Below are 24,363 nucleotides of genomic sequence, written 5' to 3'. Positions count from 1 at the left end.
CTTCAGATGAATCTTGATGGGAAAGATTTTAATGGGCAAAAAAACGACAATCTCTTTCTTCCAGCTGACAGCATTCCCAGTGGATAACATTTGTGTCCAAAGGTATACAAGTGACACAAAGTGTATGCCAGTCAAAATGTGTACAAGAAAGTATGCATGTATGAGAATGGATGTGTGTACAAGGGCAAAACTTAACAGGAAGGCATAGACGAGAGCGTGTGTCCAAAATGTATTTGTGAGCCTGTGTGTGCATATGCGTGGTGTGCCTGGGTGTAGGTATGTGCGTTGTGTGTGTGCATGCACATGTGTGTCGGCATATGTGCTCAAAGGCAAGCATGAGCGTGTGTGGATGAGAGGAGGCTTAAGGATGCCACACCTGTTCTGGGGCTTCCACTTCTGCCTGAATTTTGCCACCCTTCACATGTTCTTCAGCCTCCAGGGAAGAAGAGGGCACTTGGAAGCGCCCTTGAGTCTGAGTGCAGGGTCAGGAGCTGCTTGTCTTCTCTCGCCTCGGTTCCCTGAAAGCCATACCCTTCCTCTCAGACCAAAGCATAAAATGTTCCAGGTGTCAGTATAAAAGGGCCGTTTGGCTTTTTGCCTTCTCCCATTCCTTCTGCACGTGGGACCTGATCCTACAAAGCAGGCCTATAAGGCGGCGTCCTCCTGCTGAGAGGCCACGAGCCGGTCAGGTTGTTGGTCCAGGTAGGAAGTAAGGTCCAGGACTGAGGGACGGCAGGCCCGGGCTTCTGTGCTGAGCCTGGGGCAAGACCTCCAGAGCTCAGCTGGTGTCTTGCTGGCCGGGGGTTCCTCTCAGCTTAGAGAACATTGGGATGGGGAGAGTCATCTGCTCTTTGGAGAGAACAAGGCCTCTAATTCAGGCTCGGGCCAACTCTAGCATGCCTTAGTCTGGCTGTCCATTCCTTCCCTGCCAGGGCCTTCCACCTACCGCCATGGATACCCTAGATTGGGGAATTATTCATGAATGACCCTAGGAGCAGTGGATGCTAGGGGGCATGGGGCCTCCAGCTTGAGCCTTTGTATGTCAGAAGGCTCCAGCACCACGAGGGCAGGTCCCCTGGAAACCCCTTTGCAACCGTCTCCTCTCCTTTCTTGTCTCTAGGGCAGGGGCTGTGCCTGCTGTGTTAGACTGCCTCCCTGGCATGGTGCAAAGGTGCCAGAAGGGCTTGTCTACTTCCCCACATTCCACTGAGATGCCGAGAATCCTGAGGTCAGGCTCTGAAGTCCCACACACGTCTCTGAATCTCAGGTTTACTCCTTGCTAGCTATGTAGTCTTGGACAGATGCTTCTCTCTAAGCCTCATTATCACCATCTGTAAATATGGATGATAGCAGCCACCTTAGTGCTGGTATGAGGGTTCCATGAAGTAAATGCATGGAAAGCACAAAGGAGATGCTCAATACATGTGAAGTGTTTTGGTGTCTATGAATATGCAAAGGTTTTTTAATCATCAAGGAGCCTCAAGTGAGAATGTCCAGTAACATTAAGGAATGACTTGACTTGGGGGTCACTAGGACTGCAGGAGAAGTGAGGCCAGGGAGCTGAGTGGGGAGGCTGCAGTGGGGGGTTCGGACACACGAGAGCTGTCCGTGGTGCTGAATCAATCTCTCAGTCTCTCTCTTTGCGGACAGGGGCCTCTCACTCAGCCCTGCTTTCAGAAATCTGTGCAACCATCTGTTCATGAGGCCAAGGGCAGCTCCCAAAGCCCACCTCCTCTCATCCAGCAGCACTGTCTGGTGTCATGCTTCTGGGCCAGCAGGAGCCCACCTTTTCAGATGCCTGGGCTGCTGCCTGGAACGGGTTCTTACAGCATTGCCCGACTTGTCTTCTCTGTAAGCTTTGTCCTCTGACCGGACCGTGAGCTCTCTGAAGTCAGGGCATCTGTCTGCCAGGGTAAACAGATTCTGTCCTCTAATTGTTCAGGTAATACTGTGGCCCCTGACTCCCACCACTGACTCTCTTGAAACTGTTCTATGTTCCCTTTCACTCCCACCCCCAGTAGAAGCTTTGTCTGGCTCTTCCCTGGAAGATGTTATCTTCATCCCTCATCTCTTTCCTGTGAATTTGTTGGCTTGAATTACTTATTTATTCATTTAATAACAGCATAAGTCATAGCATTTAAAAAATGTCAGTTCATTTCCTTCTAACCATTCTGCTGGTTAGGTACTATTATCATCCTCATTGAGCAGATGAAGAAACTGAGGCATGCAGAGATTAAGTGACTTGCTAGTAAATGGTGGGTTTAGGAAACGAACCCAGACGGGCTCTGAGAGCCTCTGCTCCTTTCTTCCCACCGCATCAAGCTGCCTTGTGCGTAGCTGTGATGCTGAAGGAGAGGGGTGCGAGGGGAGGAGTGCTTCAGTGTTCGGACCCCAGCTCAGATGAGGCTCCAGAAATATCCCTTAACATCCGAAAACTCATGATTGAAACAATTAGTCAGAATGCAAGGAAATGGGTGTTTTTGCCTCATGTAATTTGGTTTTATGAAGACACTAAATGCAAACATTCTCCCATTAATTACTGTCTCAAATTTGGTCGGCAGTTGAAGGAACTAGAGCTGGGGAGAATGTAGAAGCTCGCTGGAGTGGCAGGCCTGCCCAAGTCAGCATTCCCAGCTGTTTTGCTCCCACTCTGTTAATTTTAGAAACTCCTCCAGCCAGGAGGTATTATTAGCTTTACGTACAGAGAGCCACAGGGCCCTCAGTGGCCTCTCTGTGCCATAGTTTTTTTGTTTTGTTTTGTTTTTCCGAAGAGATTAAATGAAGAGGAATGATGGCCACGTGTACATAAGGGGGTTTGCACATGGTGTGTGTGAATGGGGATACCTGTACGTGCCATCCAATAAGTGTTTGCAGCTGTCTTTGAATGACGTGCATGAGGCTGGTTGGAGAGTGTATACAACTCAAGAGGACCCCGTAGAAGCTGAAACCATTCTCCAGGGACCTACAAGTCATAGGCAGGCTGTGCTGTGTTCAGGGCAGTGGGTCTGAAGGCTGAGATGGTTTCCTGGGTCTTCGGCTGGGTCCCCAGATGGCATAGGGGGCTTGGGGCTGGAGAAGTTGATCTCCTGGCACCATCCTTAGAATGAGAAGCCTTAGCCCACAGAGCTCTGACTTGAGGTCCTGAAGGGCTTGGCTTCCAGAGATGCTGGCCAATGCTGCCTTCCTGGAAAGCGCCCTTCCCGGAGCTGTGTGACGGACAGTTGTCTCGCCCACCTTCACTAAAGCAGGCCCTGCCCTCTCCTTGGCTCATAGCACCGCTCTGAGTCTGGCAATCTGCTGTGAGGTGGGTTTTGTTTCCAACCCAGAACTCAGTAGGCAGGGCGCTTGGGTTTTGTTACAGGACCCAGTGAAGAGGAGCAAAGCTTCTCTCTTTGTCTCTTACTCTGTCCCTCCTGGCTTCCCTGCAGGAGAGGATTAAAGATGGCTGAAAGCTTATTTCTCTTGGGAAAAGACATGCTGTTTCATGTCTTAATGTCTTAATCTGACTTAATATCTTTATCTGCCATTGTGTAAATGTCTAAATTAATAGCAGTGGGAAACAGCTCTATAGTGCACGTTTTTGGTCTTGGAGCCAGGCCTGGGGTGGCTGGTACTTGGGCAGGGTCCATGGAAGTGACTGGTCCTGCCTTCTAGACTTGGGGTCTGTGCCTGTCTGTGCTGTCTGTGCACTCCAGAGGGGCCCCTGCTGGGCCAGGTGGGAGGCCTGTGAGTTGAGCCGAACCTCCTTATATTGCTTAAACTCTCAGAGGCTTCGCCCTGAGGATCCCTGCACACCTCTCGGGAAGCCCTGGAAGTTGCTTTGAGACCTTAGGAGAAATGGTGCTGGAAGCCCTTGCTGGTCTCACTCCATTGCATTGAGGGGCACCTCACTGGTCCCCCCAAATCCACCCATTACACTACCTGCCTTTGAGATATCACTGCCCTAGTCGCCTCTGAATTAGATGCGAACCTCTGGGGGAGAGAGAGAATCAGATAAAGTGGGATCTCAGAGAGCCAGCACGGGTAAGGGGCAAGATCAGAATTACAGGACTGAATGTTGAGGCTCCACCCCTTATTGCATAGTGGGGAAACTGAGGCCCAGAGCAGGGAGGGCACCTGCCTGATGTCACTCAGCATGTCAGTGACAGAGCTAGGCCTGCCTCCTGGGCTTCCTACCTCCCGGGTGCCTGCTGTGTGTCTGGACTCGCCCCTCTCTCCGGTCAGCCTGTGGCGTGTCTGCCTGTCAGCCTGTCTCCGGCCACCGCCAGCCCTCACGGAGCCTGGGCTGGTGCAGGGCGACCTACTCCTGCTGCCAGAACAGCCTTGCAGTTCTCCCTGGATGCCACTTTTCGGTTTGCTTTTCAGCCTGACTCTCACTGAGGCATGGGGCTGGGGGTAGGAGACTTTGATTGGGGAACTCATGGAGGGGAAGGCAGAGGGTATCCCTGTGAAGGAAAAGCCTCTTTCTGTGCCATCCTCCACATCTTGTCCTGGTACCCGTGTGCCCATCTCCCATAGTGTCTCAGAGCCTCTGACACCTCTCTCCCACATTTGTTCTCCTTGGGATCTTTCTCTCTTGATCTGTAACTCATTCCCTCTGCCCTATTGGTGACTGACCCTGTGTCTCTGGGCAGGTTTTACTGGGACCTGACCATGCTGCTGCTGATGGTGGGAAACCTGATCATCATTCCCGTGGGCATCACCTTCTTCAAGGACGAGAACACCACACCCTGGATCGTCTTCAATGTGGTGTCAGACACGTTCTTCCTCATCGACCTGGTCCTCAACTTCCGGACAGGGATTGTGGTGGAGGACAACACAGAGATCATCTTGGACCCACAGCGGATTAAGATGAAGTACCTCAAAAGCTGGTTTGTGGTGGATTTCATCTCCTCCATCCCCGTGGACTACATCTTCCTCATCGTAGAGACGCGCATTGACTCAGAGGTCTACAAGACTGCCCGGGCCCTGCGCATTGTCCGCTTCACCAAGATCCTCAGCCTTCTGCGCCTCCTGCGTCTCTCTCGCCTCATTCGATATATTCACCAGTGGGAAGAGGTGAGTGGTCAGACCCAAACCGCTTCTGGGAAGGGTTATCTTCTCCCCAGGGGGAGTGAGAGGCCAGCAGGTAACCTCAGATAGTTGGATGTGGACTATCAGATTGCAGCAGATATACCTCATCCAAGAGGACAAATAGTAGTAATTTCTTGACTTCTTATGTGTGAGATACTGCACAGATCACTTTACAGGCAGTAAGTCTATAACAACCATAGAGGGTACCAAATACGTACATAGAGTTCCTCATTTTTTACATGAGGAAAGCAAGAGACAGAAAGATGAATGGATTTATACAGGGCCACAGAATTGGTAATTGCTGCATTTGGACTCCAGGGCCTGCACTGTCAACCCCTGCACCATATTAAAAGGGATGCAAATTCATAGACCTGTAGGGGCCGGATAAGGAATGTGAATGGGTGAAAAGGACCAATGGGAGGGCCACAGGGAGGGTGGTAGACTGGGGAAAACCTGTGAACACATCTGTTCATATCAGACATCCTCGACTCAGCTCTAGCCACTTGTTGCCAAGTGGGCACGAACCCAGAGTTGCTAGATGTAAAGATTTATCATGAGAAGCAGAAATCTGGATTTTTGTGCAAAATTTGTTGGCAACTATCTCCAGTTGGGTTCTCCTGGAGCAGACTCTGAGATGAGCAATTGCATTAAAGTGATTTTTTTGGAGGCGAAGTGTTTCCAGGAAAATCTGGTAAGGGATTGGGGAAAGAAAGGAAGTCAAATAAGCTGACACCATGGGGAGTGCTGGGGGGCCAGTGTACACCACACCACAGAGTTATCCCAGGCAGGGCAAAGTAGTTGGACTTTTTATATCCCTTTACCTGTCAGTCATTGGTTCAGGGCACTCCCAGCCTCTCTGGTACTAGCAGGCAAAGAAGTCTCTAGCAGCCTGGGACAAGCCTATGACAAAGAGCCCTCAGGTGCTGGCTGTAGATAGGAAGTTGTGGAGGGAGCTCTCTCTCCTGCGGAACCTGGGGAGCCTGAAGCTGTGTGTGCACAACTGTGGGGCTGTGGGCAGAGTACTGGCTACAGAAACAAAATAAAAAATTGTAGAAGAACCTGTGGGGGGCAGCCAGCACCATTCTGAAGAAGCCCGCCATGCATGGGCTGAATGCAGTCATCTGTGGGAGAGCCAGGGTTTGAAAGAAAAGCAAGTGACCTTGCAAGCGCTTCTGCCTATGTCTGCCACCATCCAAATGACACCCTTTGGCAGCAACAGCAGGGAGGCCAGCCTGGAGGTACCAGGTCTGGGGAACACTGCTCTGTGAGACTGCTCACCTCTGGAGCATGCTGTGGCCTGGGAGCTTCTGCAGAGGTGCATTTCTTGCCATGGCTCACTGCCGGTCTCCTGGTCCCCAGGACCTCTGCTTTATTAGACAGGAGTTCCTGTGCTCAGGATATGAAGCCCCCACCCCACCCCTGGCAGCAGCCTGGGCCCTGGGAAACAGCACCCCTGGCTGATGGCTGGGGCACTGGCAGATTGAGGTCAGGGATAGATGGACACCTGGGCTGTGCAAGTGGCAGCACCGGCCTGGCAGAAGTACTCTGGTGCAGAAATTCTGACTTAGAAAATGTGTATTATTCCTGCTGATAGAGGAGGGGCAACAACTTGCCCAAGGTCATGCAGCAGACCTCTGGCAGAGCTGGCGCGGCACACAGCCCACTTGCCTGCCAGGAAGGTGGATGGTGGAATGCTTGTGGGCCTGGAGTTTCAGTGACCCATGTCATGATCCAAGCTAGAACCCAGCTCTGTTACCGCCCAGCTATGGGAACACCTTGCCTCTCTCAGTCTCAGTCTCTTATCAGCAAAGTGGGTGTCAGTAGTCCCTTCTTCGCTGAATTGTTGAGCGGATTAAATGAGATGGTGTTTGTAAAACCCTTAGCTTGAAGCCTGATGTAGAGAACCATTTAATAAGTGGCCCTCCCCACCCGATTGTCTTAGTAACCCCCTATGCTTCTAGAGGGTGTTTATTTCTCTCAAATAGTTATTACCCATTAATTCATTGGTTCCTCACACCTAGTTGGCAAGGTAAGTGCAAGGATTTATTACCCTACTTGTCAAGCAGGGAGACTGAGGATTAGAAGGGTCAGCTGCCCCAGTGGTAGGATTTTTGACCAAGGCCCCCTGACTCTGGTTTCATGGACTTCCCACCTTCCCAGGCAGCCTGAACAGAGATGGCTTTTGGGGTGACTGCCAGCGAGACTGGGCAGGCAGGTGGTGCAGCAGGTCAAGGGGGTGGTGGTAAATATTTCATGCCACAGCTTGGGCTTGAGGACCTGTGGGACATCTAGGTGCTGAGAGATGTTGGCATGTGGGTCTGAGTTCAGGGATGAGAGGGGACAGTGCCTATTGGGGTGATGGTGGCCGTGGCTGGAGCTTCCGAGTGGCTGCAGAGAAAGGACAGAGGCATACTTCCCAGGGTGCCTCAGCAGGCCTGTCTCTTGGTTTCTGCCCCAGGGGGAGGCACAGAACCATGCTGGCCCCCTCCCTCCCCATGAAATCCCCAGCCTTTTGATTGTCTTGGACTTAGAGCTAGACTGCCATTCTAAGCAGAGAGAAGTACTCGATCTTTCCCTTTTCTGACACTGGTCTGGCACTGGTATGTCCCAGCCCCCAGGGGCCAACCTTGCTCCCCGTATGCCTGGGCCCTGGGGGCCATGGAGCTTGGGGTAATTGGCCAAGTTACCAGTGGCTGGGCAGGGTAGGCCCTGGGACAGGGGCTAAGCCCTTTTTTCATGTCCCACACCATACAGTCTGGGACCTCAGACCAGAGCTCCTGTCCCCACTACCCGTCTGGCCTCACTACCCTCTGGGTTATCCAGAACAGCTCAGGCGGGCCCTGGTTGGCCCTGGCCTTTCCCTGGGGTACACGGTCCCCAGGAGGCCTCAGGTCAAGGTTTGGAACCGGACAACACTATCCAATCACGTGGGCAGGAAGGGAGACTCCAGGAGGTCAGATGGCCACCTCCCTGCCCCCTCCACACACACCCTCAGGTTGCCTCCCAGCTGGGAAGGAAATTGCTTTGAGCTGGTTTCTGCTGGGCACATAGCCCCACCAAGAGCTGGACCCCTGGGATTGGATCGGGGTTTCCCAGCTGGCCCCAGGAACCCTGCCTCTAGGTCCTCAATGGCCTTCCCCAGCTCTAAGGCTTCTCCAAGCCACAGCTAGGCAGCCTCAGGGGCGCCCTTGGAGGTGCCAGGTCTGTATGAGATGGGGGGGGAGGCATTTAGTAGAGAGAACCAGCCACGTCTGCCCCCCTAACTCCCTGTGTGAACCTTTCCCTCTGTGGGCCTCAGTTTCCCTGACTGACCTCCCAGGCTAGGGCTCGGTCTCCACTCCAGCCTCCTGTGGTGAGGATCTGGTGAGCTGACCTCGAGGACAGTGCCCTGGCCTGTGTGGGGCTGGGATTCAGCCTCCCTTGGGGAGGGCCAAGCTTGCCCAAGACCCTGGTGGAGCTGCAGAGATGCCAGACTCCCGACCCCAGGCTTCAGCCGCCTCCCCAGCCCAGCCCGGCCGCCCAGTGGGAGAGCTGCCAAGCGCCGGCAGCAGGTCCCGAGGGTTGGGGTAGGTGGGAGGCCTCAGCAGGTGCGGGGCATCTCAGAGGAGGCTGGTCTCTGCCTCCATCCTGGGCGATGTAGGTCAGCGTCCTCCCTCCCAGCCGAGCCTCTTCCCTCCCTCGGAGGTGCGAGCTTGTTACAGTCTTGGAGGCTATTGTTAGAAACCATGGTCACCCCCCTTCAGATGTTCCCCTGCAGGCCCAGCACCCCAGCGACCCGTCCCAGAAGCCTCTTCTCTCCTGTGCAGCCAGGAGCGGCAGGAGGAGGACTGGAGACCGGAGGCCAGGCTGGGTGGCTGGGGAGCCCCTGCTGCATCCCCTCACGCGTGAGCCTGGATTTCTCCCTCCCCCCCCAGAATTGGGGGTTCGGGAAGACACAGAGGAGTGATCCCATGGGGCCCCATGTGACCCCCCGGCTGGCCACCTGCAGGCTGTGCTCAGGACGCCCGTGCAGCACCCCCAGAGGCCTGGGTCGCTGTTCTTGGGGCAGCCCCTTGTCCCCAAGACACAGGGAGACGTTTGTTCTTCACTGAGGAGAAAATGAGTCCCCAGGAGGCAACTCAGCCAGGCCTCAGGAGGAGGCTCTGGCAGAAACTCGTGTCTGGTCTCTGCCCAGGACCAAGTAATCCTTTGAGGCTGGAAAAGAGAGGGAAGGAAAGGAACCAACATACCCTGGGTACCTACTGTGTGCCAGCTGTGGCCATCTCTCCTGGTCCCCGAGTCAGCCCTGGTTGCTGGCAGTTATTGACCCATTACACAGCTGGGGAAACTGAGGTTCAGAGCAAAGAAGGTACTTGCTCAACGTGGAAGACATGTCGCTCTGTCTTGTTCTCTGTGGTTGGGAAACTACAGGAAGGTGTAGGAGTGGAGTGCCACCCAAGTGCCAGGCGGGGCTCAGAGAGCAAGCTGCCCAGCTGCCCACTCAGCGAGTCTTTGGGGGACTGCAAATGAAGGTACTCAATCCCCAGAATAAGACCCAGCATCATAAAAAGGGGGCTTAATGAGGTATAAGGAACAAGACAAATATTTGTGTAGTGCAGCTGACTTGTGGGTGGCCTGCAGCCCCCACAGCGGCAGGGACACAGGAGTGTTCTCAGCCTCTCCCGGCAACATTCAGCCTTGCTCTCAGCCACCACACCTGGGTGCTGGGAGTGCTGGGGGTGAGGGAGTGTCCTCACCATCGGGGTACCCTCCTAGCCTGAATGGATGCACCACCAGCCCCCCACCAACTCCTGGCAGCAAGCTCAGACTTTGCCACGTTGGTGCCTTTGGCTCACCACACCGAAGGCCCCCCCAACCACCCCAGGCGCCCCTGGCATTCGCATCCTTGTTCAGCCCGACGCCGGCACACCACCGCCCTATGTCTGTGGGGCACGTGAGTCCGTGCCCACCTAGAGGAAAAGGCACCTTCTCTCTTCCTGCAAAGGCAAAGGTGGCTGCCTGTAGCTGCACTTGCCCAGCACGGGCCTTTTTCAAATGCTGCTCTGCACCCTCGTGGCAGCCCCGATCCCCCTCAGCCCCGTCACTGTCACTGCCACCTTCACCTTCGTCACTAAGCACTTCTCAGTTCCTGAGACCCTGCCATGTGTTCTGCCATATTCATTGCTGAGATCACGATAAAGGCAAAATTAGACAAGGACCCAATCTTGGAAGAAAATTAGTTACAAAGGAAAGAAAAACATAGGTGATGAAAAAGAAGAGAAGCCAAGGCCTAAAAACATGCCAACCTGGAAACTTCCATTCCAAAGACCCAGAGGGATTCACAGAGAGGAGAGGGTGCTGTGGGCTGCAGCGGTCTGGGATGCTCTCCGAAGTGGTCTGAGGCGTCCTTTAGCCCAGTGTGGTATCCAGCTCAAGCTGTTATAACAAAATATCACACACATAAACAACAAACATTTATTTCTCACAGTTCTGGAGGCTGAGGTCAGGGTGCGGGTATGGTCTGGTTCTGGCAAGGGCTCCTTGCCTGGTGTGTAGATGGCAGCCTTCTTTCTGTGTTCTCACATGGTGGGGAGGAAAGTCATTTCTCTGTGCTTCCTCTTATAAAGGCACTAACCCCATTCATGGGGGATCCACCCTCCCAGCCAGATCACTCTCCAAAAGCACCGTTCCCTCACACCGTCACACTGGGGGTCAGGGCTCCAATATGGGGATTTCGGGGGGACACAGACATTCAGGTCATAGCAGCTGGAAAATGAAGGAACTTAATAATAATGCCATCGCACATGTGTTCAGGGCTCAGAGCACTTTTCTTAGTTCAATTCTTCCAGCCACCCTGAGAAGTGGGGACAGATGTCTAGCTGGGGGAGGGGAGGCTGGGGGGCGGTGGGAGGTGAGAACAGGTGCTGGCCATCTCTGAGTCTGGGTAGTCCCACCTCACTTGCCCTCCCCATATCCCCAGAGTAGAGGGAGCTGGTTGGCCAAGGACTTTGAAAGGTTAGTGACTTTCCCAAGGTCAAATAGCTGTTGTTTTTACATCATCGCTAAAGAGGCAGTTGTGGGATCTTCCCTAAGAGCCATATCTGGGGTGGTGGCTCACAGGACTTGCTATGTGATCATCAGAACAGGCTGGAAGAACCTCCTGGTCTCAGGATCCAGGTCCTGGGGCATGGCCAGCAGTGGAGAGATGGCAAGAGGCACCCATGTCTGAGCCCGGCTCCCAGTCCCCAAGTGCCCTGTGGCCACCACTCCTTATACTGAGGTGTGTCAGTGGAGCTGGGGGCTGGTCTCTGGGCCTCAGTGGGGCTGGGCTGCTGGGCACACAGCTCTGTCTACAGCACTACACGGTGTTGTAGACAGCTGCTTGTGAGCATTGCATGCCAGGCAAGATCCAGCGAGTTCCCCCTGGCCCTGGGTCCAGCGTGCTGTGTGAATCTGGACACATCGCTCAGCCCCTTTGGGTGTGTGGTGTTTTATCTGCAAAACAGAACTACTGAAAACCACCCTTCCCTCACTGGGCCAGTCTTATAATCTGCAGACAGCTCTGGATTCAAACCTTTCTTCTTCTACTGCCAGCATGACTGTAGGCAAGTCCCTTTACTTCCTGAGCCTTGGTGTACAATGGATTAGCAACATCTTTCACAAAGGGCTGCTGTGAGTTTAAATGGGATGATGACTACCTGGTCCCGTGTGAACAACCCGGTGTGGTATTATTGTCTCTCTCTTGCTGGGGCCGTGCCGGGTGTGGGACATGCTGGAGCTCCATCCTCCATGACTCTTTCCAAGGCCCAGTTCATCTTGAAAAGATTCCATAGCCTTTCAGCTGGTACATCCAGGGTCATGCAACTAAGGGGGTGACAGGTGGGAGTGACCCTGGGAACGGTGGACAAGTAGTATTCATCTTTGGTTTTTCAAAGCCTAGACCCAGCCCAAGCCTGCATTTCAGAAGGGGGAACTGAGGCCACTAGTATCAGCACATCCTGCCACCAGCTACAGGGCTGCAGCTAGACCACTAGATGGGGCTGAAATATCTAGGGCCTGTTCCTTTGGGCTTCATCTGACGTGGGCTTAAACCAGGCCTCTGTGGCACTTGACAAGGCTGTCATTTCGGCCTGAAGGCCCTCTCCAGGAAGCTGGCTCTGTGTGGGAGCAGTATGGAGGGACCAGAACTAGGCTTGGGGGCACCTCCAAAGTCTCCCAGGCCAGAATCAAGGCTAGAACTTCCAGTGACCTCCCCCTAAACCTCCTTCCTTCTCTCTGCCCCTTCACCACCCTGTCACCATAGTGATCCATCTCTGTGAAACTGGACTAAATGGCAGCTCTGGGAAGAGGGTGGTGGGGTGGGAATGCTGGGATGTGCCCACCCTTGTCCCTGTTCGGCAGCACTTCAGCCACTCCCTTGGAGCCACGGGAGTGAGAGGGACAGGTGGCTGTGGTCTGGGCTTGAGGGTGCTATGCTTTATTAAACTGTACGGGAGAGCATTACTACTAATACATATTAATTAATCATAAAGATTATTAATAACTTATCAATTAGTCATAGTCTGACATTTATTGAACACTTCTATACACAGTATTAAGGCCTTCATATGTATAATTTAATCCTTTTGACAACACACTCAGGTAAGAATTTTAATGGCCGTTTTCCAGATGAGGAAACATGATCAGAGAAGTTCAGGGACTTTCTCAAGGTCACACAACTAGGCATTAGGTAGAAAGGAGGCCTGGGATCAAGGTCTGGGTCCCTTAGAGCCTGTATGTCTGTGCTGTGCCCCTGCAGTTCCATGGAATCCATAGGCAGAGCCCACTGCCCCCGGTTGGGTCCTTAGAGGCCAGTGACAGATTTAGGGAAGCACCGTGCCCTTGGCATGTCTACAGACTGTGTCCCCTGAGGAGCCTCAGGCTGGCTGGCTCTTCAAGCTGTGGTCCTCATGACCTAGGCAAGCTAATGCAGTGGCTTCTCTGCCCACCTCAGAGCTGCATGGGGCTCCGGGTACCCTCTCTTCACGTGTCCAGCTGGACTTCCTTTGGGAGTCCCCCACATCTGCACAGACCCCAAAAGGCGGACTTCTCGGGCCCTACAGCCTGCAGTCTGTTTCTTCCACGGCACCCCCTGACACCATCACTGCCCAGGCCACAGCCTTGGCCTGCACCAACCTGGGCGCCCTGGCATGTAATGCCCACAAGCAGCTGCAGGGGCTGGCTGGAAGTGGGCTGTCCCATTCCCGGTCCTCCACCTATCTGGGCCCATTCTGTCCCTTCTGCCTGCAGATCTTCCACATGACCTATGACCTGGCCAGTGCTGTGGTGCGCATAGTGAACCTCATCGGCATGATGCTGCTGCTGTGCCACTGGGACGGCTGCCTGCAGTTCTTGGTGCCCATGCTGCAGGACTTCCCCGACGACTGCTGGGTGTCCATCAACAACATGGTGGTGAGTGCCCTGCCCGCCCTCCCTCTGGGCATGGGGGCAGGGGGCTGGTGTGGCACATGGGCAGAGCAGGCCCACCACTGAACTCCTGCGTGCACCTGTGGTGGGAGCCTGAGGTGCCAGCCCTGTGCCCGGCTGTGCACTGCTGCCTTGGCCTTCTTACAGGGGGCCTCAATATTTGGCCCTGATTTCACCCAGGGAGACTAAGACCTGGGCCTTTTCAGGTTGTAGGAGGTGCGGCAAAGCCAGGCTGGTGACTCCTGCCCTCCTACTCTGCTCCCCAGAGGCAGACCAACCCTTAAAACCAAGCCCCCGAAAAGAGCATCCTGTGAGGGGCACGCATAGACTCCCAGGCAGCACCGGCTGCCACATGATGCCCTGGCCCGCCAGCTCCTGCCCCACATGCGCACACCTCCTGGTCCCAGGTGTGGTCCTCAGCTGGCAGGGAGGCCAGATGGGTCCCTGATCCCCTTCTTCCCTCCCCGTCCAACCCTGTGGGTAGGTGAGAGAAGCGGAGCTTGGGGCCAGAAGCAACACAGCAGTCTCCAGGCCGCTGCCCGCACGGTGGGCTCCAGGCAGGGCAGAGAGCCCTGTGCACCTGCAGGCCTTTCTCTGGGTCTGGCAACCCCCTGTCCCATCTCCCCTTCACAGTCAATTTGGTGTGGTCTGTGAGCAAATCCCCAGGGCCTCGGGGGAGGATAAATGGGCTTTCAGAGAGGTGAAGGAGACCCTGAGGCATCTTTCAGCATCAAATAGGCCTTTACAAAACAGCCTTTTGATGAGCAGAGTGTAAATGAATCCGCCACATGGACTGAATTCCCCAGCCTCCCGAGGCTCCCCAGTAAGGCCCGAAGACCCTCCTGGAGGCAGCTGGGGACCAGCCCTGCCCCGCTGGGGAGCCTGGGCCCCTCCACCCCTGGAGGTGAGCTCTGTGGGCCTCCCACCCTAGTCTGGATGGAGTGCCACCAGGCTCGCCCAGCTCTGTCCAGGACGGTCTGAGGGACCTTGAATGGGGCACACAGCTCCTGTGACTGAGGAGTGCACGGGGCCCTGGGCATGGCTGCTGTGGGTCCTGCGCCAGGGTGGGTTTCCATCCTGGAGCAGAGAGGCACTGGACTGGGGGTGGCCGGTGCTGGGGTTCATCTGGCAGGCCCCCCACTTGGGACAGTGTCCTCTGTGTGAGGGTGACAGGCCCACACATGCGCTAAGTTCAGAGGTGGCCCTTTGGAGCTCTGTGTTCCCACAGGGGCTTCCTTGAGACATTGACTGGTTCTGGAGACAAAAATAGCCCAGAGCCTCGCTCCCTCCTTTCCTGCTCCACCCCACGCACTGTGTGCCCCAGACAGTCCCCCTTGGGGGCAGCTTAGCTAGTGGCCCCCGCCGAGGACGGCTGCCAGCAGGCTGCACAGGACGCAGTTAGCTGGGCAGCGAGTGCTTTGACTTTTGTCTGCCCCGAACGAGGACTGCGTTTCTGGCTCAGTCTGCCAGGGTTTGTCCCCCAAGGGGAAGCGTATCTGGTTTTATAATTGAGGTCAGTGGGGAAATGGGCCTCGCTTGGCGGTGGTGTGGGGCTAGGTCAGAAAGCTGGGGCCGGCAGGCTGCGTTGGCGCGGGGGCGTGTGCTGCCCAGGAGGCCCCAGGCTGCCCCACCGGGGCTGAAAGGTCAGACAGGAGAGGCTGCCCCCTGCCCCTATGCTGGGGCACCCCATCTGATCGGTGACCCCACTGCAAGAGGAGGGCCTAAGTGGGGGATCGCTCAGTCACCACAGGTTGCCAGCAAAGGCCTCCCTGCCCCTGCCCCGAGGTTTGTAGCCAACTGCAAGGTTGGGACCCTGGGCTCAGCCGCTGGGAAGGAGTTAGGCTGAGGGACGGGAGGTGGTGAGGACTTCCCAGGGGCGAAGGAGAAGGCCCGCCCCCTCACTGATCTGGCCCGTCCACTACCATGCCACGATCTGTCTACCTGTGTGTCCACAGAACAACTCCTGGGGAAAGCAGTACTCCTACGCCCTCTTCAAGGCCATGAGCCACATGCTGTGCATCGGCTACGGACGGCAGGCGCCCGTGGGCATGTCAGATGTCTGGCTCACCATGCTCAGCATGATTGTGGGGGCCACCTGCTATGCCATGTTCATCGGCCACGCCACCGCCCTCATCCAGTCCCTGGACTCCTCCCGGCGCCAATACCAGGAAAAGGTAGGGCGGCAAGCCGGGGTCCACCATGGGCTTCCTGCTGAGGAGAACCTGCCCATTGGTCCCTACATAGCTCCACCAGGCCCCCACGTTTAGCCCCCCACCATCATCCAGCTCCAGCTGCTCTCTTTTCTGTTGCCTGCGTCCTTTTCATGAACAAACTCCTAAGGCGAACAAACAGCAAACCCACCGTGTTTATGGTCGCTGGACCCATGTCTCAGCCCCCAACCCCAGAGCCCACCAGCACCTTCTGTGGGTGGCAGCCGGCAGGCCCTTTGGGGTCCTCCTGCTTGTGTGGCCTGGCGTCTGACAGGGCTCACCCCCTCCTGGCTTTGCCCTTGGTGTCCACAGCTGCCCTCCTGGCTCCCGCCTCCCTCTCTGGCCCTTCTTGCTCCCCTTGGCTGGCTTGTCCTTATCACATGTTGGGTCCCTGGTGGCTCGGGCCTTAGCTCTCTGCACCTGTCTGTCTCCTCTCAGGGGCTGCTGTTTTACCACCCCCACCCCTGCTCTGTGTCCATCTCCACTCACTGGGCCCCAAACGATCAAATCAGCTCCAGCTGATTTAATGCATCCCTGGACACCTCAGCCCCATCATGTCCAAAATGAGTACAGTCTCCCTCACCCTCCCCGTGCCATCAGTGGACAGAGTAGCGCAGACACCCAGGCCAGAACGGGAGCCATCCTTGGTGCCTTTTGGTCACTAATGCCTACCTCGAGACAGTGTCTCCTTCCCCCGCCAACCTCGCCTGGGTCACTGTAGTGGCTTCCTAGCCAGAGGGCTGGGCCTGGAGTCAGGCCACCTGGCTTCCAAGCCCAGCTTCTCCATTTGAGGTTGCCAGGTCACTTCGTGGCTCTGCGACCCATTTGCTCACCTGTGAGCTGGAGACAGTCCTCATCACGGGGTTGCGAGGTGGGAGTGATGCATGTCAGACCCTTCAGGCTGTCAGCCCAGGGTGAGCTTTTCAATGTTTACCAGCAAAGTGGACTCCACTCTGCCACCTTCCACACCATTCTTCATGCAGCACAGCAGACAGAGTTGGCATTTAAAAAATACAAATCTGATCGTATCACTGTGCTTAAAACTCTTCAGAGCCTTCACATTACTGCTAGATGTAGATCGACTTCTAAATGTGTCTTTTCAGCCTGGCATTTCAGGGGCATAATCTGGCTTTGGGGGGCCCCACAGCCCTCCCCTGTGGCCTTGCAAGCCTCCCTGCATGGCCCCTCCGGCCTCAGGGCTCTGGCGCAGGCTCTTGGAGCTCTCCTCTCCTCTTTGCATCTGATTACTTCTCCACTTCTCAGCCTGAACTTCACCTCCTTGGGGGAAGCCTTCTGTGATCCATCGTGTGACCCTGTGACAACCTCTAATTCTCCTTCATCACCCTTTGCACTCCTACCATTATTTAATTAATCGCATGTAGCTGGTTGGTTAATGTCTGTCTTCTCTATCTAGGCTGTGGCTCTGTGAGGCGGCATCCACGTCTGTCCCTCCCCATTGAATCCCCGGTGTCTGGCAGTAGTAGGGCTCAGCGTTTGTTAACTGACTGCCTGCCTGCCCCAGGTGCTGTCCCCTGGCAGGGTAACTGGGAGATGATGGCCCAGGTCCTATGACTCCAAGAGAAAAGCTCAGGAGAGCCTGCAGAGCTGGGGCAGATGGGAGGGTCCGCTGGGGAAACAGAGGAAGGAGAAAGCAGAAGAGAATTCTAGGCCAGTTATCAGGATGAACATGAGCAAGTGTGTATGGGTGGAAAAGGAATGAGCCTGATTAGAACACAGGGTTCTGGGGGATACGGACAGCAAGGAGGAAGGAGTCAGGTTATAAAGGCCAGGGCTTCATCCGGGACCAGGTAAGAGTTCAACATGGCCCAGCGTCAGGGCCCAGCCTGTGACCAGGTCAGGGGTCACTGCATAACAAGGGCCAGAGCCCAGCGTGCGACAAGGATGGGGGCTCAGTCTGGGACTACAACCAGGAACAGTTTGGAAAAAGCATCAGGGTTTATTCTAGGGCAGAATGAAGCTGCTTGGGGCCTTCCATTTGAGAGTTGTCTTTATTTTGTCCTTCAGCTGGTAGCTCTCCGATATATGATCCACCAATACATCTCTCTTAAATGGATCCCCTCCCCTTGGTCCCTGCCACTGCCGCTTACCTGGACCACCTGAACAACCTTCGAGTCCTGCCCTGTCTCCAGACCCTTCCTCCCCGCCTCTGTGACTGTCCATGCAAGGGGAATTCTCTAAATACAGTTCCAGCTGTTCTGACTGCCCGTCCCCATAGCCAGCTGCTTGTGTCCTCTGGAGGTGGGCACAGCTTGGGAGGGTGGGGGCCCGATTGGCAGGAGGGATGTTAGGAGACATCACCTCCTCGCCTTCACTTGCCTCTTGGCATGTCCCTGCAGCGGCAGCGTGTCCCCATCTCTTTGGAGCACTTGTAATGAGACCAGGCTCCTGTTCCAATGGTTGCTGGGGCTTAGGACCTGCCCTTACCTCCCGGGGTGGGGAAATCCATTACCGCCAGCCGTGCTCCTGAGGACCCCCACTCTCCACCCACAACCCAGGGATGGTTAGAGCAGCAACCGCTCTTCCCCCCTTGGGGGGCAGGGGCATTTCTTATTTGGTTTAGTTGAATAGGTTCACAAATATCTAGTCCCCAGACCTCTGTTTAAGGTCCCTGCTGTACCCAGCAACTCCTCCGGGCTGTAGTGGCTCTTCAACAAAATGCCATGGACACGTTCGGATGAATGCCATATGATGGGTCAGGTGTCCATGTCAGCCTCCAGCCCTCCAAACGCACTGCAGCCCAGTCGTGCTGCCGAAGCCAGTTTGTTACCAGCTGGTAGGAAAGAGCTCCTCTCAGAGTCACGGAGGTTTCTCCTTCTGCAGTGTAACCAAAAAAAGGCTGACTTGCGGAGGAAACTTGAGCGACCTCCTGTAGCTGGGCTTTGGACCGTCCCCAGCGTCCCTGCATCTTCACAATATTGAGCACGGTGTGGGCCGGATGCTCTGACGGAGGTGCCCTTCTACCCCAGGCAGTGGGGAGTCAGGGCCTTCGTGTGGGGCACATGTGACCACACCCATGCCAAGGACCTCAGTCTCAAGGAGCCAAGGTTGGCCAAGAGGGCCCACAGGGTCAGCACTGTCGCTGGTCACCAGCAGGGCCGAGGCCGGCTGGTGCCAGCAGGGGCGGTGGGGTTGGCTAACTAGGAGGTGACACCCTCTCCCCCTCTCCTGGGACCCAGTACAAGCAGGTGGAGCAGTACATGTCCTTCCACAAGCTTCCACCCGACACCCGGCAGCGCATCCACGACTATTATGAGCACCGCTACCAGGGCAAGATGTTCGACGAGGAGAGCATTCTGGGGGAGCTGAGTGAGCCGCTGCGGGAGGTGAGCTGGCTGGTCGTGGGGCTGCGAAGGGGGCCAGGTCTTCCTGCGGGTGGATTCCCCCACCCACGTCTCTCTCTTTCCCAATCCACCATCTGGGGAGCAGGAGATCATCAACTTTAACTGCCGGAAGCTGGTGGCCTCTATGCCGCTGTTTGCCAATGCCGACCCCAACTTTGTGACGTCTATGCTGACCAAGCTGCGCTTCGAGGTCTTCCAGCCGGGGGACTACATCATCCGTGAAGGCACCATCGGCAAGAAAATGTACTTCATCCAGCACGGTGTGGTCAGCGTGCTCACCAAGGGCAACAAGGAGACCAAGCTGGCAGATGGCTCCTATTTTGGAGGTGAGGTGGCCAGGAGGACATGGGAGGATGGGGAACGGGCTGGATGATGACATTGCAGTCCCTTTGTGGTCACTGCCTGGAGGTGGGTGTCAGTGAGCCCAGCACAGGGTATGGTTCTAAAGATGGGCAAGGCAGTCCGGCACCCACGCAGTGGGGGCACGTGGCATCCAGTGTGGTCACAGCTCGGGGGCGGGGCCTTGTGAGTCCGTCAAGCTTCTGGAGCAGACGTGGAGACCCAGGTCAGGGTCGGGCAGGGGGGGCTTTGGAGCCCACCCTGACGCCTGCTGCCCCGGCAGAGATCTGCCTGCTGACCCGGGGTCGGCGCACAGCCAGCGTGAGGGCCGACACCTACTGCCGTCTCTACTCGCTGAGCGTGGACAACTTCAACGAGGTGCTGGAGGAGTACCCGATGATGCGGCGGGCCTTCGAGACCGTGGCGCTGGACCGCCTGGACCGCATCGGTGAGGGGCCGGTGGGAGGCTGGGGTCCCTCCCGCACGGGCAGGGCGGCCCCCCCCCCCGCTCCCGCTCCGGCCTGAGCCCCCGCCTCCCCCATTCTGTGGCCCAGGCAAGAAGAACTCCATCCTCCTGCACAAAGTCCAGCACGACCTCAACTCGGGCGTCTTCAACTGCCAGGAGAGCGAGATCATCGAGCAGATCGTGCGGCACGACCGCGAGATGGCCCACTGCGCCCACCGCGCGCAGGCCGCCGCCTCTGCCACCCCGACCCCGGCCCCGACGCCCGTCATCTGGACGCCGCTGATCCGCGCGCCGCTGCAGGCCGCCGCCGCCACCACGTCCGTGGCCATCGCCCTCACCCACCACCCGCGCCTGCCCGCGGCCGTCTTCCGCCCCACCCCGGGGCCCGGGCCGGGCAGCCTGGGGGCCGGGCAGACGCCCAGGCACCCGAGGCGGCTCCAGTCCCTGGTCCCTTCGGCGGGGGGCCCCGCCTCGCCCGCCAGCAGCCCGTCCCAGCTGGACACGCCGTCCTCCTGCTTCCACGTCCAGCAGCTGGCCGGCTTCTCCGTGCCCGCCGGCCTGAGCCCCCTGCTGCCCTCGTCCGGCTCCTCCCCGGCCCCCACGCCGTCTGCCGCTGCGGCCGCCACCCCAGCCGGGTTCGGCCTCTTCCACAGGGCGCTGGGTGGCTCCCTGTCCTCGTCCGACTCGCCCCTGCTCACCCCGCTGCAGCCCGGGGCCCGCTCCCCGCAGGCTAACCAGCCCCCGCCCCCGCCGCCCGGGGTCCGCGGCGGCCCGGGACCCCTGGAGCACTTCCTGCCGCCCCCGCCCTCGTCCAGGTCTCCGTCGTCCAGCCCAGGGCAGCTGGGCCAGCCTCCCGGGGAGGTGTCCCCGGGTCTGGCCGCGGGCCCTGCAAGTACCCCAGAGACACCCCCGCGGCAGCCCGAGCGGCCGTCCTTCGTGACAGGGACCTCTGTGGGGGCTTCTCCTACAGCCTTCACTCCCCGAGGCGGTCTCAGCCCCCCTGGCCACAGCCCAGGGCCCCCAAGAACTTTCCCAAGTGCCCCACCCCAGGCCTCTGGCTCCCACGGTTCCCTGCTCCTGCCACCTGTGTCCAGCCCGCCCCCACCCCAGGTACCCCAGCGCCGGGGCACGCCACCCCTCACCCCAGGCCGCCTCACCCAGGACCTCAAGCCCATCTCAGCCTCTCAGCCAGCCCTGCCCCAGGACGGGGCGCAGACTCTCCGCAGAGCCTCCCCGCACTCCTCTGGGGAGTCCGTGGCTGCCTTCCCGCTCTTCCCCAGAGTCGGGGTGGGCAGCGGGGGCCTCGGTCCTCCTGGGAGGCCCTATGGTGCCATCCCTGGCCAGCACGTCACTCTGCCTCAGAAGACATCCTCAGGTTCTTTGCCACCCCCTCTTTCTTTGTTTGGGGCAAGAGCCACCTCTTCTGGGGGCCCCCCTGTGACTGCTGCTCCCCAGAGGGAAGGGGGGGCCCGGTCTGAGCCAGCGCGCTCCAAACTGCCGTCCAATCTGTGAGCTGGAGCCCCTCCCTCTCCTCTCTCTTTTCCCCCCTTTCCTCTTTCTTCCTTCAGGTTTAACTGTGATTAGGAGATATACCAATAACAATAATAATTATCATTAAAAAAAAAAACCACACCAGAAAAACAAAAGACAGCAGAAAATAACCAGGTATTCTTAGAGCTATAGATTTTTGGTCACTTGCTTTTATAGACTATTTTAATACTCAGCACTAGAGGGGTGGGGGTGGGGAGAGCAGGCAGGACCCAAATGCAAAAATCACAGGAGAGAAGGTGGGTCTGTGGGGCTTGGCAGGGGTGGGGTGACCCATGTTTGGGGTTCCCAGAGCAGACCTGTTATTGTACTTGTTTTAGGGCAACAGTCACCACCAGCCCCTTAGCTGTGAACTTGGAGCCCCGCTCTGCTGGGATTCCCCTTGTTCCCTCCTGAAGGGGCTGCCCTTGGGTGTGTTCCCAGGGAGTGTCACTCGCCTGAACCCTTGGGACAAAACAGGGCCAGGGCCCTGAGAGTCTTGCATTTTTTCTACTGCAAACTTAGTAAGATATGTATATGAATATGTATATGTATATGTATGTGAGATGTGTATATGTATAGCTGTGTAGCCCTCTGTAGAGCCATGTAGACAGCCACTCACATCTGTGCAATCCGGTTTAACCCCATGTTGCCAGGACACCCAGGTCACCTTCCATCCAACACCCCACCTTTGCCTGTAGGCTGGGCACCGCAGGGTCTGGGGACACGTTCTCTCCCGTCGTCAGGGAGGAGGACCCAGGACGCCTCAGCAGGTTCCCTCTCTCCCTGTCTCTGGTCTCCATCCCGTCCTAGCCTGACCTCTCACGACGAGGAGGCGGAGGACTCTGGGCTGGGCCTCTCCTTTCCTGTGGGGCCTCGAGCTCATCCTGCCTCCCCCTGGTCCTCAGCTTTCCCGTCTGTGCAGTGGGAGGTGAGAGGGACTTCTGCTTATTGCGTCTGCTGCTCTGCGCCAAGCACTGGTGTGCAGCACTTGACACATATTAACTCCTTCAGTTTCACGAAGGCCGTGAGGTAGGTCCTTGGATTCTCCCTATGTCACAGATAAGGAAACTGAGTTTTGGGTAATTTTTCCAGAATCACATAACCAGGAGTGGCCAAGTTGGGGCTGATCTGAGATTCAAATTCATGCCTGCCTGAGGCCAAAGTCTATGTTCATTCTATCAGAAAACTGAGTTGAAGGGGCTGAGTTAGTCCCCAAGCTTGGACAGAGGGAAGAGACCGGATTTTGGAGGTAATCAGACCTGGGTTCGAATCCTGCCCCTGCCACTTCTTAGGCAAGTTATCTGACCTTTCTGAGTCTGTGACCTCATTTGTAAAGGGAGGGTAATTGTGGTACTGCCCACGAGGACTGCTGAGGACCAGATCAGAAAGGTAGTAAACGGGGAAAGCCCAGCCCAGTGCCTGGCACATGCCATAGCAGGTGCTCAATAAACCATGTTTCTTATGCCCCCTCCTCATGTGCCCAGCCCGTAAGTCTGGGCTGTGGTGAGAGCCCAGGGAACTGTGGCTGAGGGCTCAGGACTGCACAGCGGCCAGTGTGGGAGGTGCCCATGCCTCCTGAGGGGCCTATGGCATGGCCAATGGTGGGCTTGAGCCAGGCCTTGAGATGTGAAAGAGTCAGGGAAGAGGAAGGAAGGAAGGGGCAGGGGGTGGGGTGGAGTGCACACTGGGGACACGACCGAGGATGCGGAGCTGAGCGGTCGGGCTTTGGAAAGAGACCCCGAGGCCACAGTGACCTTGGATGACAGATTAGGGGACTGGCATTGATCCTGAAGGGAACCAGGAGCGGGAAGGAGTAGGGGCCACTGTGAAGGCAACTTAGATGCCTCCTGACGACGATCACCCTCCCCAGCGAGGTCCTGCCAGTGCTAAGGTGGGTGCTCTGCCCCTGCCTGAAGGGTGGGAGCAGCTTTGGCTGCCAAGACCTGGGTAATGACGAGGGCTGGTCCCACCTTGTCCATCCAGAACCTTCCTCAACGCTCCAAGCCAGAATGTTGGCAAGGTTAGGCTTTGTCCTGAGCTGCCTGGGGGTATGGGGCAGGCTAGTTTCTCCACAGATGCGCCACAGGGAGTGGGAGGCAGTAATCCAGGGGCTGAAGTATCCTGGGATTTTAGGGAGAGACTGGGAGTCACCTGGCCTGGGTCTCTATTGGGGCAGGAGAAGCCTTCTCAAGCCCAGGCAGTTCTCAGAGCTGAAAGGACTTAAACAGCAGCCCCAACCTGAGTTCCGCATGCAGCCCTGTCCCTGCAACGAAGGCAGCAGGAGTCGATACAAACCCGCAGTCTGTGGTTCTGGAAGTGGCAGCGAGGATGGAAGGGGAGAGTGGTAGGGGTGGAGGGCCCAGGGCACGAGGAATGAGGACCAGCCCCCAGCCCCGCTTGCCATCTGAGCCTAGCCTCATTACCCTCTTCTCTGCACACACACGCGCGCACACACGCACACATTTTATAAAAGCTCTGACCCAGCCCAGCCACTCCTTGGAGCCTGGGGAAGCTGGGTCCAGCCAGTGAGCACCCCCATCCCCAACCCCCCACAAGCAATTTTCAAATCTTCCACTTTTGAAACAGAAAGCGGTAAATGCGCCGTGTTGTATATTTTATTTAAATAAAAAAAAAATTCCAGCAGGTGCTGCCTTCTTCTAGGGGCTGGAGAGGGGGGCAGGGGGTTCAGGCTGCTGGGAAATACTGGGGGCTCAGGAGCCAGGCTGTGGAGGGTGATGGCACACAGCCCCTGGAGCACGCGTGAGCCCTTGTGTGCACAGACCTGTGCCCCGAAAAGCAGGAGGGCAAAGGTGCACTGGAGCAAGCAGTCTGGCTGTGGGTGCCAGTGTGTGCTGGGCGAGCTGGTGAGAGTCATTAAAGAGGAGGGTGAGAACGTGTGTTCTTTGTCTGCTAGTGCAGGTGCGAGACCCTGGCTGAG

At 56.7% G+C, this 24,363-nt stretch overlaps 1 protein-coding gene across 1 annotated transcript in view; it reads left to right on the top strand.

The window, feature by feature from the left end:
* The window catches only part of HCN4 (hyperpolarization activated cyclic nucleotide gated potassium channel 4), a 44,827-nt gene extending 20,804 nt beyond the window's left edge, over positions 1-24,023 (top strand). Inside the window, exons 2-8 of the mRNA XM_037009941.2 lie at positions 4,635-5,058; positions 13,342-13,503; positions 15,474-15,692; positions 18,926-19,072; positions 19,176-19,416; positions 19,713-19,877; positions 19,984-24,023. Coding sequence (XP_036865836.2) covers positions 4,635-5,058; positions 13,342-13,503; positions 15,474-15,692; positions 18,926-19,072; positions 19,176-19,416; positions 19,713-19,877; positions 19,984-21,407 — 2,782 coding nt within the window. The 3' untranslated portion in view covers positions 21,408-24,023. The remainder of the gene's footprint in view (positions 1-4,634; positions 5,059-13,341; positions 13,504-15,473; positions 15,693-18,925; positions 19,073-19,175; positions 19,417-19,712; positions 19,878-19,983) is intronic.
* The last annotated feature ends 340 nt before the right edge of the window (positions 24,024-24,363 follow it).

Source organism: Manis javanica, chromosome 8 (genome assembly GCF_040802235.1).
Source record: "Manis javanica isolate MJ-LG chromosome 8, MJ_LKY, whole genome shotgun sequence".
Lineage (NCBI taxonomy): Eukaryota > Metazoa > Chordata > Mammalia > Pholidota > Manidae > Manis > Manis javanica.
Note: the sequence above shows the minus strand (reverse complement) of the source record. Positions and strands in the feature narration are given on the sequence as shown.